Here is a 19,886-nt window from a genome sequence, read left to right on the forward strand (position 1 = left end):
ATGATGAAAATACCCACGGTGAGGAAAATGACTTCGATGAAGAGACAGTTGATCCAGAAGAGGAGGAAGGGACGGATGTAGATGATACGCCGTTTATGCGCTGTTTGTAGTCATCTGGTGTAGTGATGATCAGTTGATATTGGGCCATGGTGAAGGTAGTCGAATAAAATAGTATGTAACTGTGCAACAGAGAATATCGTGCAGGAAAGAATGAGATGTTGATAGAATTTTGAGATACGGTAATTGTCGCTACTTAAATCGCACCAGTGTGTCTTCCTCCATCTTCGCTATAGTTGGATGCATTGTGCAATGTAACCGAGGTGTGAAGAGTTTACCTGTAAATGATGAGTGATCTAGTGATTAGTGATCGTTCGGGGACAAAGAACCCCATATCAAGAGGCTATAGGTGTTTTTCGGCACTGGCATCAAGTGAACAATTACGTGTCTACTGCAGCTTGATCGAATTGATTCACGATATCTACCGGGGCCATCAATAATCTATATTGGCGCTTTGATCCGGCAAGTACTCACGAAACTGAGAATCCAGTGTCCGATCATATTGGTCCACATTGACTCTTCACCCTGTAGAAGCTCGGATTAAGGGTAGTCTTGGACCATTCGAAAGTGCACCGGGCGAACAACCTCTTCGTGCTCCTATGACGCCTACCACAATTTAACCTTGGAAGTTCGGCCCGATTGAGACGGAAGAGTGATGTGTGATTCGGCCCGACTCAATTCGACAGGACAACAACTTGGACACATTACCATCCGCAGCTTAGCTTTTCATCTTAATTATTGTACCTAGGCTCTGGTAGTGACTATACATACATACGAACAAGTATAATGGTTGATGAATCTCTCTAGTCTTGACCTGGTGAATCACACCAGCTTTCTAATTGAGTATAAGGTACTAGTGGAGATAATAATCCGGCTCATGATGCCAAAGACTGAAAAGGCCAGAACTTGAGGTCCGAATAGAGGTCCGAATAGCTAGCTAGCTACAAATAGTCTACATCAACGAGTTTATGGAGGTTTGAGTTAATCCCACACTTTATCTCTTGTCTGAGACACACCCCAGTGACCCCCTACATCTCTGATGACGATCAATGTACCAGGGGCAGTAATGACTTTACACGCTAATGGGGCTAGGAGCAGTATCCTCAGAAGGTCTGATCAACGAAGATAAGTTATTATAGCTTAAATATCTTTGCATTTTGTTTCGGTAACCTGCTCAAAATTGAAATGACCCCTCAAGCTTACAGTCCAGCGCTGCAACGTTTCGATGGCCCACCTTGACGTCTCATCTTACTCTCTAGTTTTGTCTCAGGCAGGGACAACAATGCCTCCGTCCTTCCACGAACTACCATCATAAATCTTGGCGGCAATAGCACCAACGGGATTCAGACTCTTGTAGAAGAGAGTCACTTTGCCATTGACAGAAACAGCAGTCAAGTGTGTTCCAGGGTAAAAGGGTGCAACATCAACTGTATTTCCATCAATACGGTCCTTGATTTTGGGAGGGCTGCTTCTGTCCGCGTAAAAGACATGTTTTTTGCCATTGTTCAGCGCAGCAAGGGGAGTACTATTCCCCACTTCACTTGCTGGGATAAGGACCTTCTCGTCTGGCCACGGAAAACTAGTCAGACAGTTTCGATATAGACATGTCTCGTGGAGGATAGGCTTACCATGCCATTGGCTGTCCTGGCTGACCCAGTGATTGACATTTTCCTTATGATCCTGGTAATACAGGTCGATGGTCCCCTTGACGATACTACTTGCCAGATCGGTTCCTGGGAGTGCCAGAGTGTTCTCAGGTAACACTGTTTCGGTATTCCACGGACTCTTCGGTGTACGGCGAATCTCCGTGATTTGGAACTGGTTACCGCTCGGTCTTTTTGACGTTAGTAGCATTCCAAAAAGTGTTGTGAATGGGAGGTCTGACGTGTTGAAGTAAACCCATTGGGATCCATCCGGATTCCAGCCAGAGCCACTGAAGGCTCCACCAGTGATCCGGGAGACCGACGCAGGGTTTGTCGAAATTCCATCCACTTTCCCATCTTTCCAGGTCCCCTCAGAAAGGACTTTGACTGTGTCGGCAACTTTAGCGCTGCGGTCAAGATACACAACATGGATCTATGCTCAAAAGTCAGTTGACGACACTGCCCTTTATGACCCCTTGGGCTGTGAGGCGCAGACATACGGTCGACTTGTTTTGGAAATCCGCATCGTGTTCAACATAGTATGCAGTCAGGGCTGAGCCACCGGAGGCAGCGTTGCTAGTAACCGTCGAAGCCTTCGCCGTCCAGCTTGCGCCTGACTCAGAGTGGGCTTCGAGGATATCCTGGCCGTTCTGATAATAAAGAAAGCCGTCTTTGCCATTGGTTGTGACAGCAGCCAGCGCAGTATTGACAAGGGAGCTCATTTTGTAAGGTGGGGTTGACTGTATGATGGTACTATGCTTTCGTGGTAGAAAAGAGACGGATGCTTCGTTCACCTTGAATAGACGATCAGGCTGGGCTTTATATCTTGGAAGGAGCGGCTTTGAGAATGTGGCACCCAATTATAAAGACAATAGGAGCGCCATTATGAGGCCAATAGCAACAACGATGATGTGTCTGAGAAATACCTAGGGTGCGGGGAACATAAAGTGTTGACTGGAAGGCAATGCTATCCTGTGAGATGTGCTAGATATCGGGAGGAGGGCGAAACAAGAGGTTGAGTGAAAATACGATGCATATTTGGCGGGTTGCGCGCCCTATGGCCGGAGCTAATGCTCTCCTCCCAAGTTTCGAAGAAAGAGATCATGCAAACCTCACCTCAACCGCGACGATACTGCCCCTCATGAGGTGATGCGATGCATTTCTCCATAGTACTATCCATGCACATGTATGTTGTCCGCGTCTCTGAGCCCTGTTCAGCCATTACATGTGGAGACAGTATCATTTGCCAGGAGCGATGGCGAAACTCCCATGGCTGGCTGATGTGTGTGAGGTGGAGAGTTCAAGTGGAAATGGGTAAGAAACAGTGGCATCTCCATCCATGCAACTTTACATCATGGAGTGCAATGGATTTCCCGAGGTGCATTACCATTATAAATCGAAACTGTGCTGTATGGTAGGCCATTTAGCTCGTTAAATAACCATTTTGAACTTGGAGTTGCTGGAACTACTCCTGTTATGCTGTAAAGAGATATATATATCATAAATTCCGTTTGCAATTTTATTCTCCCTTTTAGAACCAGCGGAAGGGGTGTTTATCGAGAGAATATTTTGAAGGCGGATAGTTTCAAAAAAAAAATGCTTCACGTTGGTCCATGACGCGAGTATTCTACGTGTAAGGCATGCCAAGAGCTGCAACAAACAGTGTCTTCTTGCATGTTCATTTGCCAACCATTATTCACGGTGTGCAAATTTGAAGCCATGCATTAGGCCATACTTCTTCACCAACCGGACATCACGGAAAGTTAGCTCCATGCATGCCAGCCTGGATCATGTCCATCTTCCCTTGACATCGCGTGCATCCTTAGTCCTTCACTTCTTTCATCTACGCCATAACGTGGCCCTGTGGAAAGAGCGCAAACTGGGAGATCCCTATCGTTCGTACAATAATCACATGTCCTAGTTCCTCAATGTTATAGAAATTCCTTGGCTTGGCTTGCATAGTCAGAGACTGGTAGCCTAAATTAAATTTACTTTGTTAGCGTAGGCAGGTAACTGAGCAAGTGTAAACCCAATAGTAATGGATACACAGCCTCTGCCTCACTACAATCTTCGTTTCATAATGAACTGTTTCGCTGGGTTTACACAATAGGGCTTTTCCATACGATCTGCGTCGCTATCAAGCAGTAGGTACTACGACTGCTTGTCCACAGTCGAGATAAACGGAAACCCTTTCAAGTGCCGACTACTACTAGACCGTCTAGGGACTTCTATTGTGCACAAAATTGGGTTGGATGACTTGTATAGCTCCAGCTCGTAAAATAACTTGATTGATGCGCACAAGCATTTCTGTAGCTTCTGTGGTAGTATGTCTAGAGAAATGGGTTGAAGACCGAGGTTGTGTACGATCTACTATAGTGGAACACGGTAGCTATTTCTCTGATACGAGAGGCTATAACACTGGCAGACAGCGTCTAAGTCACAAGAAGCTTTGAATATCCTGGTCGAATGATAAGATCCAGTTTTATTTTTTTTTTCAAAGCTATTTTATGATTTCTTGGTCCTATTCTATTAGATTGGTTATCTCTAGAAGAGTCCCTTGAACTTTTAGCTAATCGATATGTCTGGATAGTGGTAGTATTCTTTTACGGTTAACAAACGTCTGAGCTAATTGTAAATGCTAGATGACATTCTCTGCTGCAGGAGACTGGTATTTTCTTATGATTTAAGCAATACTGGAGAAGGGTCCCTCGGGCTGTATGTGTTTGCCGTTTCTCCATCTTCTGTCTCAGCAGCTAATCGGAAACGCCGGCCTCTCTAAGATAGAAACAACAACTTGTCTTGCAGCGCTAAGGAAACATGGACTGCCAGCCATATAGCAAAAGCTCCTCAGCCAGCCACCGTGTTCGATGCTGCTGCAATAGGCATTTACTGCTCAGGGCTGAAGCGTTGAAGGAGCCAATCAAGAACCTCTTACATCAAGCCACTGCCTCGGCATGCATGGGCCCATATAAAGCTCGTAGCAAAGATGACTTTGTTATTGTTCATTTTTCTCTCCTTTCTTCTTTTGAGCCAGGCCTGATCCAGGACTCCTTCAAAACATATTGTTCTATTCTCTAATTCTTCCATGGTGACGCCGAGATAATATCGTCTTTGAGATGGAAACGGGTGCTTTGCTCAAGCTTCTGATGTATAGATCCACAAATGGTAGGCATGACCTAGACTATCAGCCCTGCCTGCAAGATCCTAGTTTCTATTAAAATACCTCGACTAGTTCAAGGCCAATCGAAATTTCCGACATCACACATCTATCAGAAGGGTTGCGAATGCATCAGCCCGCCAAGCACTTTGAACAAAACAGTTCATTCGTGTTGACATGTGAGTCCCTGCATTATCACTCAGAGCCGGTATTGACTAACCTGTAGCCTCAATAAAACGTTGTGTTATGGCTTCCGCCGCACGAGGATTCCGGGAGAGATTCGCCTAATGTTGCATTCCACTCCGAAAGAATTGACAAAGCCACATTTACGAACCCTCTGTTTGCCCGAGCCAATTTACGTCATCAATGTACACATTGAGGCGTGTACCAAGTATTCCTATTCGTAGTTCATGAATGACTCGACAGATCTATCGAGATACCGTACTAAATGGGTTCAGCTGGAAGACGCCATGAGGGAAGACTCCGCTGGCTGAATATCATAGGGCTACCGATGAGGTGAATCTGTCCCTGAGCGGGTGCACCGTGAAAGCCATGGGATTTGGAATCATTGGTCTTACTAAATCATCAGGACCTATATAGATAGAAGCAACTTCTAATGACCTATTGATATGTTATAAATACGTGCTCCCATCCTTCAACTCTTGCACCAATCCATCAACACTTGAATATCACAATCTCCCTGTTCATTTATACTTGTTTCATCCGTTCAAAGCCAACCCCATTTCACCTGAATTTCAAACCTCCAACATGCATTTCCAAGCACTTGTGCCCCCTATCCTGCTGCTTGCCAGCCTCGCCGTTGGTCAGTCATCTACTACAGCGAGAGCATTTTATAACAAGGTCTGCCCTGAGGACGACGGACAGGAGAAAGCAATCAACTCCAATGTCTTTGTCACGTACCACTGCGACCAGCGGCCAGTCAGTAGAGACAGAACGGTCATATCGGCTGGGAGCCCAGATGAATGCGCTATTATATGCAGTAACAGTTCTAGCTGTGAAGCCAGCCTCTGGGCTGGTAAAGATACCACAGCTGGCCGAAAGGCGAACACAGCCAAATCTTGTGTTCTTTACCACAGCCTGGGAGATCCCCTCATTCCTGAGTCGAACGTCGTTTACATGACTCACCGAACAAAGGAAGACCCCCTTTTCCCGGAGGAAGATCATAGGTGCAATGATGAAAAGGTCCAAATTGGACATTTACAAGTCCAACTTCACGATTTGAAGGGCCAATTGGAAACTTGCCAGGGGAAATATGAAAAGGAAGACTTCAAGTGCCCGGAATACGACCAAGACCATATCGATGACCGAGGATATAATTACAAGGTTTACTGCGGTTTGCGTAAGTAGTTCTATTCTTTCGTGTGCATCTAGGATGAAGTGTTCTAATGGGACTATCCCTAGTCGACGACGCTGGTTGGACTTCAGACGATCTCGCTAGATTCGGCGACAAGACCCCGAAGGAATGTGTTCAGGCCTGTACTGATACACAAGGGTGCAAGCGTGCCATCTGGATATCCGCTCAACCCGCAGACAAAAAGGGACCCTGTTGGCTCAGAGATTACACTGTGCGAGCTGGTCCTGTCCCTACCAAGAAGGCGGGTTATAGCAGTGCTCACCTGCAGTGACGCCATAAAATAGCAGTATAGCTGCTACTCTTAGAGACAGTTTGATCTCTTGCTGCATACGAAGGATTCTCTTCCCAGGATGTGAATGGTGTTGTGGGAAGTGACTATATTTTTACTTGATATTCAACATATTGAGCATGCAATGACTATCAACGGCCGTCGCCTAGTCTCCTTTGTTTGACTTTTATTAGGGAAGGAAAAAAAAAGGAGAGAGAAACGAAAAAAGAAACTGTTATTAGTGATATTTTCATCCCTGTCTTGTTATTTTTGCTGAGCTCCTGCTATCCCTGTATGAGTGATTTCAACGTTGAATAATCTTTATCGTAGCTCAAAGCTGATTATATTTCTCCATCAAATATGAACCTTCCATCCAGTACCCATTTAAAGAGAGGCGAAAAGAAGCTGAAGAATCTTCATTAAGTGCCATTCAATCTGGACAACCTCTTTCCTTTATTGGGATTTTTATCGGGTTCATATTTCGCTTACGTATCCAAGGACTCTAGTTAACAACTGCCAACAATCGGCCAAAATCATACCAAAGCGACCTCGATCAAAGTACAGACCTAGTAGATCCATAGTGTGTACTGTATTTCCTTATATTAATGAATAGTTCTAGTTATCTAGTACATACCAAGGCGTACATCGTATAATCATAACTGATTCTACACATCTGAACAAGACCAATCGGTATATTCTGCATCTCAAACACTCCTCGCAGGATCATCACTCGAATAAACCGACATCTCAACTTGTTTCGTGATCCCTCGATCCGACCGATTCGACGAAGTCTGATGGCTACCGATGACCGTGTTGTGCGAATAAGGGTTCAGAATACGCTCAATACTACAGGTTTCGGCATCGTTATTCGTCGCTAATTTACGGCGCGACTGAGCGGTATTATTCTCACCTGTGCGGCGATTCCCAGTGAAGGGGCTGCGCAGTTCATATGAACGAGAGAAGCTGTGACTGGAGAATTTCTTGACGGATGACATGACCAGCGGCCGGATGCAAGGGATCGACGAGGTGATGATGATAACGGCGTTTTCCACGTAGCCCCAGCGGATGAGCTCAATGCCGCCGGTAGCACCGAGGTTTGTGATGCTCGGGAGTTGGTTTAGTTTCGTTGTTTTCACGATAGATGCGACCATGGCTCTGGGGAACTGGTTTAGTGGGTGTGCGTTTCTCGGCCTTGGAGAATTGGAGAACTTACACAAGACCTAGACTGAGCAGAAGGATTAAGCCGAGCTTGACGCGCGTTTTCAAGTTGAGATGCCAGAAGACAGGAATTGGGAACACGGCCAGAAACAGGTCGGTGGCTGAGTTGACGGCTGGATGGTAATTAGTCACGCAGTCTTGAGTGAGAAATGGCGAGCAGACGTACTGTTGGAGTAGTAGGCAAACTTGATGACTGCGTTACTATCACCGCAAGTCGTCTTCACGGTCGGATCCCAGAGGATATTGACATTGCGACAGATGCTGAGAGGGAGGACAGCGGAGACGATGTTGCCGGAGAGCTGCCAGATCATAATAAACCATAATGCGAATTTGTACGTTTTGTTGGAACCGAGAATAGCAAGGAGGTATATGATAAAGGAGCAGCGGGCAATTGTAGTGCTCATAGTAACAATAGGAATCTCGATAGCGATGCTTTTCAACACGGCTTCCGTGTCCTTCAACGGCAGGGTCTCCAGGTTCTTGCCAAAACCATGGTTAACTGACAAGGTCAAAAACACCGTTGCTACGATAGCCAGAACCTAGACGAGTCAGTTGATGTAAACATTTATATATGAGATGCCAACAGGCAGTATAGAAATAGTAATCAGTATAGAAGCGGGAAATGGCACATACCATAGCAAGGATCATCAAAATGTCATCCACGCGGAATTGGCCGATCTTCACTTTAGCGAAGACCCTGAGAATGACAATCAGGGCCGCAAGGGCCACTGCGACCCAGATTCCCTTCTGGAGGGCTGAGCCGCCATCGGGTTCGCCTGCGCCCATGACTTTGCGCCCTGAACAGGACCTGGAGGGTGAAGGAGAGTTACAGGTGGTGTACTGGTTGACGAGGCCTATCTATTCAGGCAAGACATGGTGGAGGCACAGCAGTGTCAGTCATGTTGGACTTGGCCTTGCCGACTAGTTGGAGCGGCACATATAACTAGTTATGACAATTTAGAGTTTGAAGAAGAGATCTCAATCCGGGCACGAGTTGTCCAAACTTTCCGGCTGGATCGAAAGGTAAGCGAGCAGGATAACCAAGGTTATACCGAAGGATCCGGGATTGCTTGTGACCCCCAAAGAAGAATTCTTGACAAATAGCGCCCTCGGCATCGGCTACATATCCAGCCAGGGACCCAGTCGTGGCTGATTTAAACGAAACTGGGCACCCTCTTGGCTTTGCTATTGACCATAGGGTTGGGTTTTGCGAAGCTGAGATTTGAGCATGTCTCTTGGGAACCAAATATTGGCGTGGGTCTTTATTGAACTCTAAAAATACCGACTACCAACCATCGGACGGGCCTCAATAGTACGAAAGGGGTCCCACTGTGCATGATTCACGCCCTGGCCGTTGCGCCGTGAGCTGCAGCCGTTTTATACGAATTCAGCAACAGTGGAATCTACAAGCGCCGGCCAAAATTTCATGCCAATGTCAATCTGGTCGATCAGAGGACTACGTAGAAAGTGTAGATCAAACTGTTGATGACACTCATATTTGGACGACATGACAGACCCTTGCCACCGGATTAACGGAAATGACCCATTCCTTCCAGGATCCGCCGGTTGTTCCAAACCCTTGTGTGCCGTTCGGCGTATACGAGTTTTCATATAAAGGTGGGTTACATTGGTGGGTGCGCCCTGACTAAGGAGTACTATAGGAAAAATAAAAAATAAAAAAAGGACAAGACACCAAGGAACTCGGACCACTGAATCTATGCCCAGTTCGGCAAATACACGAGGAAAGGCTTGTTCTTGAAGGACTCGCTCAAGATGGGTCGACGAAGTGCCAATAATTCGAAGACTGGACTTTGGTGGCAGACTGTCAGATTGTCTGATTGGTCGGGACCCACACCGCTCCAGGCAGAAACAGAGTTTTTCGGTCCAGATCCGGAAGGATTTTTAGGGCTTCTCAAAAAGGCTTGAAGAGAAAGGGATGAAAAGTTGGAATGTCAGCCAGAGAACAGCCTCGGAGCACTTTCACGGCATTTTTGGCCACCAGAAGGTACTCGGTATGTATATAAGTTCCCCTGAGTATCAGATGCCGTGCCTGGCCTACTGTAAGTGCGGATCGATCTGGGGGACGGGCGTAACTAAGGACGGACAATGCTCCGAGAGGTATATCTGATGCACTGCCCGGATGTCGCCGGGAAATCGTGATCGATATCCACCGCGTCCTCGACTCTTCGGTTCCTCCGCCCAGACTAGACGCGCTTGGGGAAACATCTCCGGACGCTGCCCATGAGGTTCCTGTCTAAGATGCCTCCGCCACGGACAATAGATCAAGATGCCTGCCCTGGTGCCTCGGTGTAGTGCAAAAAGCGCCAAATTAATATGTGATATAAATTCACCCTTTTCCGAGCTGTTGCGACCGTGAGATTCGTGTATTTATTGTAAACCCTTCCCTTGCTTCCTCATCCCTCTTCGCTCTACCCGCGAAACCATGAAGGGCTCCTGGATGCTGGCCGCCGCCACTGCGGCTCTCACTTCAAAGGCGTTTGCTGATGATTCGACCTGCTACTGCCTTCCTGGAGATAGCTGCTGGCCCTCCACGTCGTCCTGGGAATCGCTCAACTCCACGGTCGGTGGTCGTTTGGTCGCAACGGTGCCCATTGGAAGCCCCTGCCATGATCCCAACTATGATGCCGCTGCTTGTGCGGCATTGAAGTCCGACTGGACTACCCCACTGGTTCAGTATGTGCTACGAGTTATCCTTGCTTAATGATTGCCAGTTATCACTTGCGATCCCGATAAAGAGAGGAAACTAACGGTAGTCACCGAATAGTCTCGAGTCGTCCTCCTCGATCATGCAGACCTACTTTGCCAACCAGAGCTGCGACCCCTTCACCGCGCAGTCTCGGCCATGCCTCTTGGGCAACTTTGTCAGCTACGCAGTCAACGTCTCGTCCAGCGACGATGTCATTGCCGCCATTAACTTTGCCAAGGAGAACAACATCCGTTTCGTCATTAAGAACACTGGTCATGAGTGAGTTCTCTGTGGAATTGGGTTGTATCTGGACAAAGCTGACAAGATACCTCCAGCTATATGGGCCGTTCAACCGGCGCTGGCGCTCTCTCCGTGTGGACGCACCATTTGAATGACATTGAATACAAGGATTGGTCGGATTCGTACTACCAGGGTCCCGCATTCAAGGTTTCCGCCGGTGTGATGGGATACCAGATCCTCAACGCAGCCCATGCGAAAGGGCTCACCGTCGTGACTGGCGAGTGCCCGACTGTCGGCCTCGCTGGTGGCTACATCCAGGGCGGTGGTCACTCTGCCCTGAGCACCAAGTTCGGCCTGGGAGCAGACAACACGTTGGCCTTCGAGGTTGTCACCGCCGACGGCCAGCTGGTCACTGCTTCTCGCAGCCAGAACTCCGATCTTTACTGGGCTCTGAGCGGTGGCGGTGCTGGTAACTATGGTGTGGTCATGTCCGTCACCGTCAAGGCTCACCCTGACGCCAAGATCTCCGGTGCTGGCCTCCAGTTCGCAGCCACTGCCAACAACACCGAGGCCTTCTGGGAGGCCGTCGCCAAGTTCCACACCCTCCTGCCCGGAATGACCGATACGGGTGTCACCGTTATTTACCAGATGGTTTCGGGCGTCTTTGCGATCAACCCCCTGACCGCGTACAACAAGACTGCCGACGACGTTAAGTCCATCCTGGCCCCCTTCACCACGGCCCTCACGGACCTCGGCATCGCCTACAAGGTCTCCTACACCGAGTATGACTCCTACTACGACCACTACAACAAGTACATGGGTCCTCTGCCCTACGGTAACCTTGCGGTCGCTACTTACCAATACGGCGGCCGTCTGATCCCCCGTAACGTGCTCGAGAACAACCCCACCGGCATGGCCTCCGTGCTACGCAACTTGACCAGCCACGGCGTCGTCGCCGTCGGAGTCGGCATGAACGTCTCTCAACCCGGCAATGTCTCCAATGCCATCTTCCCCGCCCTGCGCAACGCCGCAGTGACCATGCAGATCGGCACAAACTGGAACGAGACCGCCCCCTGGTCCCAGATGGTCGCTGAGCAGTACAAGATCACCAACGAGTACGTGCCTCAGCTCGAGGCCGTCACCCCGGGCAGCGGCTGCTACCAAAACGAGGGCAACTTCCGCCAACCCAACTGGAAGGAGACTTTCTTCGGCAGAAACTACTCTCCTTTGCTCAAGATCAAGTCAAAGTGGGATCCTAAGAACTTCTTCTACGTCCTCAAGGGTGTCGGCAGTGATGCCTGGAGTGTTTCCGAGTCGGGTCGTATGTGCCGGGCTTAGTGATTGCTTTATCGCGTTGTTTTTTTCATGTACATTACATAGACTGATATAGACAGCGGTTGCTATCTTACTTGATACCTCGTGATAAAAAATTAGTTTCTAATACTCTATGAGAATTAATGAACATGTCTCGCTGCATTCCAACAGGTCTTCCAATCTCTGTCTATACTACATAGTAGACTTTTTGTAGGTACAAGGCGAGTGAACGTGGCGACAGACCAAAACCCCGTAGGGCAGGCATGTCTCTTCGCCGCTGAGCTAAGACATGTTGGGGTCAGGCCATGGATCCCAATTATGAGAACAACTTGATGACCGACTAGAGCGGCTGTAGTTGCCGTATAAGCTCTGGCGTCGAAGCCACGTGTGCGAGAAGGTTAAACTGCGGCCCTTCTATGCATGAGCCCTACTCTATTAGGCATAATGTCCGTATATAAGTGACTAGCATTGCTAACCTGTCTTAGTGGAGCATGGCATCAGATCTAGCGTTGACCCAAAAAGGGGTTTACTGAGGAGACCACTTGAACCTAGGTTGACTAACAAATGAGTAGAATCTATTAAGTAGTATGAATTAACTATAGACAGATAACGACCATTCGGGATTCTGTAGGAGTTTTCTATATGCCTTGCCCAGAAACAATATCTATTCTATTCCGTGCGGGCCGAGGTAGTATTGCTTTTGAAATCGATGCTTCCCATGCTCTTATACAGGCGAGTCGTTCTTTCGTCTCCGTGTAGCGTCCGAACCATCCTGTAGCTCAAGGAAATCGCCTCGTTCGGGGTCGCTCTCCCCCAGCCCCTGGGATGTATTCCCCGGTCTCCCACTGCTGCTGTTGTCGGCGCCTCCGGTGGGACCTTTCTCGTTCGTCGGGTCCGCACTAGGCAGTTCCTCGTCGTAGCCATGCACACCTCCCACACTCTCCATCGTAAATGGACTAGCCGTGGGAGCGTCCAGGGCGTTAAGTTCCTCTGCGGAGAATAGCCAGGGGAACAAGAACGCCCGGACAGGAATAAGCAATAGGATAATAACCGGAAACCCAATAGCAGCGATAGTCTGGGTGATGGCAAAGGTGCCACCAAAACCAATAAGTTCAACAATCACAAACAGCCAGATGGACCAGCGTCGTTCCAAACGCTTCAGAGGATGCGATGAAGAGGTGAACCCGTGTTCTTGGGCCAGGAAAATCAGCTTCTGGGTAATACCATTGCCCTCCAGCGCTTGAACGCCCATGACGAAGAAGAGTCCGGCTAAGACGCCCTGGGGGATCAGGTGGATGACAATGAGTAGTGGCCCGGACATGGTGCCTAGCGTCATTATTCCTTGAGCTAGATTGCTGAAGCGCTGTTCGACAACGTGGTCTATCACTCGGACCACTTTGCCCTTGTTTTCCTCGTTCTCGTCTGCGACGTGTCGGGTTACGCATAGCGAGGCTGTGTGGAAGGGTGCTTGGGGGATCAGTCCGTTCGGGGCTGGGAGGCCTAGGATTCCTGCTACTCCTGTTGTGATTCCTAGAAGGAACATGTCCCAGTGGAATCCGGCGGGTTTCCGCAGGGGAAATTCGCTGCCTTGTGCGATGAGAGAGGAGACTGAGATACAGGGGCACATGGTCAGCCGAGTGTTGCAGGGATGCAGGGAAAACATAAAGTGAAAGACGCTTACCATTGTGGTCGAAGTAAAACAAGATGGTCAAAAGCAATGCGAAGGGGATGGCGAGGAAGATATCACCAACACTAAGATCCCAGAAGCGCACCAACCAGCCACGGTCCGCCGTGGGGAAGAAGGATTTACTGATCGGAAGAGTCGAGACACTCACATCACGCATATGCCCGAAGTGAACAAAACCCGTGAAGAAGACGATGGTCAGTACGGTGCCGTAGTCTTCGATGAACTTCCGAACCCAACGGTGGAAGAGGCTGCTTTTGCCGATTTCGCCGCAGACCCAGCCACTCATGAGAACTAACAATGCGACCATGATACTGAGATATGCGGATGTCTCCCCATCTGATCCCCATTGTCGGGTGAGAACCTGGATACCCTTCTGGAGATAGACAAACGCGACATAGAAACCGAAAATATCGCATGAGAAGCGGGTGACGTATGTCAATCCATTGCACATGTTAGTGATGGCGATGATCCAATGCATAATCAGGGACCAACTGCATCGCGACGAAAGAACAAAAGGGTGTCAGCGAGTCATACACCCCAACTCGAAGATCGGAGCCGCACTTACATTCCTATCCATGCCATGAAGCCCAGGTAATTGGTGCCTCTCGGTGCTATGATATCATAAACCGTGTAGTTGAAGACTGTGATCGGACCTGTTTACATGTGTTAGTCACCAAGCTCAGGATATTTGAGAGCGATGCGGAATTTGCATTGGCATAAATCCACAACATGGAGGGCACTGACCAGTAACGCCAACAATGACGAGCGGTTGTGCAGCGAACAATGAGAAAACAACTGCCCCAAGTACTGATGAGAGGAGCACTTCGTTCACGCCATAGTTCTGGTGAGTTTTCTCGAACATATCCAGTGAGAAGGCCAGGGCCGGCAGGATGCTACGACAGTGTTAGCCTTGTGCTCAAGATACGGCCACATTGTAACATTGGTGCGCTGATGAATTCATCAGAGGATTGCGTCGTCAATGGACCTACTTCGCAAAGAACATATAAACTGTCGCCGGAACCACTCGATAGTCCCATGCGTCGGTCCAATCACTTATGAAGAACGGAGCTCTCCTCTTAATGTCGTGGATCATGCCGCGGAAGAAGTGTATGCGCCACCATCTTGATTTCGTGGCCGACGTTGCGGCAGACCGACGAGTGGTGTGTCGCGACAAGTGTTCGGGGTCGTGTGAAGTACTTGGATCGCCCATTTTGCCCCGGCCACCGAGACCGTGGTGCAACGTGAAGATAACACTTCAGGGCTTGGATGAGTGAACAATAGCGATGTTCTTATAGAGACTCCACTCGGAACTGGAAAAACTGGATATTATAGGTCGGAGAGAAGAGTTCCGGTTGGGAAAGCGAATGGTCAAAATCACTCCCACTCGAATAGCGAAGCAACAGGTATTACTTTAAGAAAAACTAAATAAATAAACAAGCGCAGTTCGCGAGGTGTACGACTTCTATATGTTTAGTAGGAGACTTTTTGCCTTTTTAACCCTCGGGAGCACGAATCCATTTCTTTTGCCGCAAGCCAGCATAAAGGCAGGTGGAGACGCACTTTAGTTGGTCACTGGCAAAGGGGAGATCGAACTAAAACTCGGATCATCAAAAAAGCAAGAGAACTATTGGTGGTTGGCCAGAGCCTGACCTCAACATGCCTGGGGTCCTGGCGTCGGGGTAAAAGATTCAGAATGGCGTCGGAAAAGTTTTCGCCAGATCCCGTGCCTCTCGCAACCCTCAAGAGCAGGGCGACAGATGCGCGCAATAATACTTTCACGAGTTGTAGTACCTACAGATTCTAGAGTCCATTCAGTAGAGTATTAAGGGAGAAAAACAAGCTTATCTACACGATCCAGGGACCATCAAAATAATACCTGCCAGCTTCTGGACAAAATGATATCTTCACAGGACCCGCATTTTCATTTCTTGCCTCCCGAGGTGGGGATGACGCCAAGCAAAGCTGACCGCAGTCTCGTCTTTGATTGGACTGTGTGGGTCAGTCAGAATGCTGCCCAGGCAGAATTTTAGTATTAGATTATGATTGAGTTGAAGGCTTCGTTGATGCAATCATTAAACCATCACGTATCTCTAGTTCTCTGCTTCCTGGACCACCAAGTGGCTGATTAAACCCAGATTGTAGACCTACAACGATTAAGCTACTTTTTACATTACACGTAGAGACTACAAGTATAAGAGAACAAACAAAAAGAGAAAAAGAAAAGACAACCGCCCAATCCGTAATGCAAAGACAGCGCATCATGCATTAGAGAAGAATAAATCAACACCATACCCGTCGAGCATTTATAGCGACACATCTGGTGAAATCTGGTTCGTCTGGTATATACATGAATGCAACAATTAAACATATTACTAGGATCATTAATCGTACAGGTAAGGTTGGGTAACAAGTGAGCAGAGTGTCCACGCCAATACTATGGACTATATGCTGGCGGCATATCCTCTGTAAGGCCACTCGTATACATAATATCTTCCGACGGTAGGAATCTCCTGCCTGTGTAGCCTACCTGGATGGGTAGCTCCAGCCTCAACGCGACGTGACCGTGCCCGGAGATAACCATATACAATTTCAAGCTATATCTTCTGGAAACAAGCATGGAAGAAAATGAAGGTGTAAGGTATGTGGGACTGCGGCACTTGAATATCAATTCTGCTTCGGTTTCCCAGGCGGTCCCAGTGCCTATGTAGTCGGTTAGTAACTCCCTACTTTAGCAGGCTACAAATTACCAAAGTTCAACTGAACTGCTCCAGGAGGAAATACTAACCCATTTCTGTTGGTGTCCAACGGGAAAAGCAAAGCTTCCGTAGCTGGCTCGGATAGGATTTGCGCGTTTCGAAGGTGAACGGAAAGGCGGAAGCATCACATGTTGCCGGTGATCTTCGTTGGGGTTCGATAGAGATAAATGTGCTAGCCTTCAGATTCGAGCGAACTATCCCATGGAACTGTGGCGGAGGTGTTCGCATGGGGTCGCCCTTCAACGATTCATATCGAAGCCGCAAGCGTATTGATGTTGCGGCGCCCTCCTTCTCCGGCGAAAACTCAAGAGGTGATGGCTCTTGGCTATAGACGTAAAGTCTCCCAGTCGGTCGAAGGAACGGGTTGCGAAGAGTCTTCAAGGTAGAAAGTTTGTATTCACCAGGGAAGTCTTCGGTACAGACAGGTGGTTGCCGTCCATGAGAAGCCCACAATGTAAATGGCCGAGTCGTGTCCACCACACAGCGCCCTTCAGCTAGGAGTTGGGCGCGTATTCGGTAGTCAATACTGCAAGTCCCCTTAGGACCCAAGATCGCAGCCCGATGACTAGCTGGCGAGAAATTGACATTGAGCGATGAGGGGATATGCTGACCGTATTTGTTCGATACGGGGCCGCTTATGTTTTTAGGTATCGAAAATCGGAAGTGGTAGCGTTGATCTACGTTGCTGATAAACTGTTGCTCTGGATAGGTCACGTTCAAGTTAATAATCTGGTTTGCCGAGTGTCCTCGGTGCTGGTCAGCCATGTCGATCAGTTTCATATCAGAGAGACGCCATGCCTTTTGATAAACGTATGTGTGATAGAGCATTGTCGGGGATTCTCCCACCAGATCGGCATGATTGGATAATGTTCCTGTGGTACGTACAGCCAGTCAGATTGAGAGTCATATACGGTGCTATCGCTCTTTCTCTGCTACTAGAGTTGGTATCTACCTTCTAGCATTACTTTCACTATGCCAGATATCGGAGTCCTCAGGTCTTTTGGAGACACAACAACTGTTCCTTGGACATGTCGACCGCCCTCGAAGATGGGAAGTTGCCCGTGTTTGCGATGGCCGGGGGTCAATGGTGTAGAGCAGGGAAATGATATATCCAGAGTGATAGCCATTGCGAAAAGGCCAGGCTGTGCGCGGTCGGGTCGCAGAGGCCGGATCGAGCGATGCTCGTTCCTCCATCCATTTCAAAGATTGCGGTTCCATCTTGTCATTCTATTATAGCCCTCGCAGCGGTGAGGCTTACATGGTTTACTGCATGGTCACCAGGATGCGCGAGGAGACATCACTTCCCTCCGACTAAAAGAATATCGATCTGCTCACCAAAATTTCTCCGGAAGAGACGCCCAAAACCCAAATGTTAGAGTTACTGCTAGCTACAAAGTGTTCGGGACAAACAAGATAAATATTGAAGCGAACGATAGCAGCTGCTTCCCGGGCTCGTTTGCAGTTGCGGTGTAACACGATTACGTTTAACGTGCATACGACAAGTCCGACTGCTTGCGTGGCTGGAAGATGATGTTTCCTGGAAACACGTCATGCTAGAATGCGAAATATGACAGGTACGAGTAGATCGTTCAGATGATCTAGAATACGATCTACTATCATGCTTTCCCTACATAGCCTCGAAAGTCTAATTTCAATATGATTAGCATTTTTAACTCTAAAATGCTTCGCATACCCCACCCGTGATATTAATTTTATTTGCTGGCTTGTATAGATAAGCATGGATATGATCTAGCGTAAACACCTTGCTATCTAGTGCATAGTACCTAGGGAACGACGAATAAAAGTGCAACATTTTGTTCAGTATTGTATCTTATCTACTTGCTCCACCGTATCTTGTGTGTCTAGACTCTAGTAGAGATACTATTTTTAGCCTAGTGGAGGAGAAGATGCTTCCATCGATAGTGATTAGTTCGCTATCTCGAGTCATGATACTAGCCTCTCCGATATGTGGCTATCATGTGCGGTATATTAGGGTTTACATTATAGAGTTGACCGATGGCACAAACACAATACAAAGCCTTTTCAAATGGTATCTTGCCAGCATCAAATCTCTATACAAATCTCTATACAAATCATCTCTACCCCGATCGCTCATCGCTGGCTAGGGAGGAATGTCACCATCAATAGCAACTACAGAAACAATCCTAGTATTCAATCACACTCCTGGACCCCCTATGAGAGTCTTGATCCCGTTCCCCAATCTCACCTCCTCAAACGCCCGCGGCGCATCCTCAAATTTGAAAACTTGCGTGATCAGCGCCTTAACATCAATTTTCCCGGCAGCAATCAGCGCAATAGCGAGCTTGTAATCGCCACTGGAATATCGGAAACTTCCCCGTATCACGAGCTCCTTTGTGCATGCCGTCGTGATTGGAAACTTAACTTCCTCCCTTCCCATCCCTCCTTGGACATACGTTCCGCCGGGTCTCAATATATGGATGCCAGTATACACCGATGGCTCCGCGCCAGAAGCCTCAATGACAACATCTGCGCCTACTCCAAGTTCATTTTCTTCTTTCAGCCGAACAGCGTTATCCGCCGGAGAGGAGTCCATGCCCGGCAGAAAATGAGCAGTTGCCGCGTAGGCACGAGCGAATTCCAATCGTTTAGGTTGTACATCAACCACAATCACCTTGGAGGCCCCAAAAGCTCGTGCCACCGCACAGCACAAGAGGCCGACGGGCCCTGCGCCAAATACTACCACCGACTGCCCTGGCTGCAATGCGGCCTGTCGAACAAGATGCACTGCAACACTGAGGGGCTCCACAACGGCGCCTTCTTGCAAGCTAACATTCGTAGGAAGCTTGTAGCAAAAGTCCTCGGGCAAAACATAGTACTTGGCCAAGGTGCCGTCGAAGGGAGGAGTAGCAGCAAATGCCATCTCGCTGCACAGGTTATAGCTCCCGACTTTGCAAAACGTGCATCGTCGGCAGGGCACTCCTGGTTCTAGGGCAACGTGGTCGCCCACTGTAAGTGACTTCACTTTAGATCCAACTTTCTCTACTACTCCAGCTGACTCATGGCCCAGCACCATGGGTTTTTCGAGGATAAATTGACCAATTCGGCCCCGTTGCCAGTAGTGGACCTAAAACAGGAGTTAATGCCAACCCCCTTGCTGTTATCTTTTCCAGTCGCAAGAATAAAGAAGGAACTTACATCACTGCCACATATCCCTGTGTATTCAATCCTCACGGAAACATCGTAGGGCTCTAACAAATCTGGCACCGGGCGATCCTCGAACTCGAGTTGTTGGACAGCTTTAAGGACTAACGATGGGTTCTGGAATGGTAATGTCAGGTAAGGGGTTGGAATGGACCTCGAGCTTTGAAGTGTCTCACCTGCTCTTTGTTGATCATTTTTTAGGGTATATTTGATCTAATATATATGTGGCTTTAGATGCTCCAGAAATAAAGAAAACAAAAACAGGCAGAAGCAGAAGGACC

General features: G+C 48.3%; 7 protein-coding genes across 7 annotated transcripts; 2 read left to right on the forward strand and 5 right to left on the reverse strand.

The window, feature by feature from the left end:
- Positions 1 to 1,323: 1,323 nt before the first annotated feature.
- Positions 1,324 to 2,509, reverse strand: BDV38DRAFT_291441 (uncharacterized protein; the record flags this gene model as incomplete). The annotated part of the gene is made up of 3 exons (XM_032061740.1): positions 2,201 to 2,509; positions 1,686 to 2,133; positions 1,324 to 1,622 (listed from the first exon to the last, which is right to left on the reverse strand). The coding sequence occupies exons 1-3, from the start codon at positions 2,420 to 2,422 to the stop codon at positions 1,324 to 1,326; spliced, it is 969 nt and encodes a 322-aa protein (XP_031915436.1). The 5' UTR covers positions 2,423 to 2,509.
- A 3,116-nt stretch (positions 2,510 to 5,625) lies between these two features.
- Positions 5,626 to 6,503, forward strand: BDV38DRAFT_281142 (uncharacterized protein; the record flags this gene model as incomplete). The annotated part of the gene is made up of 2 exons (XM_032059475.1): positions 5,626 to 6,217; positions 6,280 to 6,503. 2 exons carry the CDS (start codon positions 5,626 to 5,628, stop codon positions 6,501 to 6,503), a joined length of 816 nt encoding a protein of 271 aa, XP_031915437.1.
- A 634-nt stretch (positions 6,504 to 7,137) lies between these two features.
- On the reverse strand, positions 7,138 to 8,712 carry BDV38DRAFT_242561 (uncharacterized protein). The gene is made up of 4 exons (XM_032054108.1): positions 8,352 to 8,712; positions 7,885 to 8,257; positions 7,714 to 7,831; positions 7,138 to 7,655 (listed from the first exon to the last, which is right to left on the reverse strand). Exons 1-4 carry the CDS (start codon positions 8,502 to 8,504, stop codon positions 7,205 to 7,207), a joined length of 1,095 nt encoding a protein of 364 aa, XP_031915438.1. The 5' UTR covers positions 8,505 to 8,712; the 3' UTR covers positions 7,138 to 7,204.
- Positions 8,713 to 10,004: 1,292 nt separating this feature from the next.
- Positions 10,005 to 12,148, forward strand: BDV38DRAFT_51254 (putative isoamyl alcohol oxidase). Its single transcript, XM_032063457.1, has 3 exons — positions 10,005 to 10,412; positions 10,504 to 10,704; positions 10,761 to 12,148. Exons 1-3 carry the CDS (start codon positions 10,162 to 10,164, stop codon positions 12,001 to 12,003), a joined length of 1,695 nt encoding a protein of 564 aa, XP_031915439.1. The 5' UTR covers positions 10,005 to 10,161; the 3' UTR covers positions 12,004 to 12,148.
- Positions 12,149 to 12,521: 373 nt separating this feature from the next.
- BDV38DRAFT_242565 (anion exchange family protein) lies at positions 12,522 to 15,454 on the reverse strand. The gene is made up of 5 exons (XM_032054109.1): positions 14,656 to 15,454; positions 14,411 to 14,559; positions 14,232 to 14,319; positions 13,661 to 14,157; positions 12,522 to 13,587 (listed from the first exon to the last, which is right to left on the reverse strand). Exons 1-5 carry the CDS (start codon positions 14,874 to 14,876, stop codon positions 12,704 to 12,706), a joined length of 1,839 nt encoding a protein of 612 aa, XP_031915440.1. The 5' UTR covers positions 14,877 to 15,454; the 3' UTR covers positions 12,522 to 12,703.
- A 646-nt stretch (positions 15,455 to 16,100) lies between these two features.
- Positions 16,101 to 17,549, reverse strand: BDV38DRAFT_269894 (uncharacterized protein; the record flags this gene model as incomplete). Its single annotated transcript, XM_032057048.1, has 3 exons — positions 16,101 to 16,366; positions 16,452 to 17,056; positions 17,359 to 17,549. The coding sequence occupies 3 exons, from the start codon at positions 17,547 to 17,549 to the stop codon at positions 16,101 to 16,103; spliced, it is 1,062 nt and encodes a 353-aa protein (XP_031915441.1).
- A 1,049-nt stretch (positions 17,550 to 18,598) lies between these two features.
- Positions 18,599 to 19,799, reverse strand: BDV38DRAFT_269895 (NAD(P)-dependent alcohol dehydrogenase; the record flags this gene model as incomplete). Its single annotated transcript, XM_032057049.1, has 3 exons — positions 18,599 to 19,528; positions 19,600 to 19,722; positions 19,782 to 19,799. The coding sequence occupies 3 exons, from the start codon at positions 19,797 to 19,799 to the stop codon at positions 18,599 to 18,601; spliced, it is 1,071 nt and encodes a 356-aa protein (XP_031915442.1).
- Between the last annotated feature and the right edge of the window lie 87 nt (positions 19,800 to 19,886).

The sequence above is a fragment of the Aspergillus pseudotamarii genome, assembly GCF_009193445.1.
Source record: "Aspergillus pseudotamarii strain CBS 117625 unplaced genomic scaffold BDV38scaffold_16, whole genome shotgun sequence".
Lineage (NCBI taxonomy): Eukaryota > Fungi > Ascomycota > Eurotiomycetes > Eurotiales > Aspergillaceae > Aspergillus > Aspergillus pseudotamarii.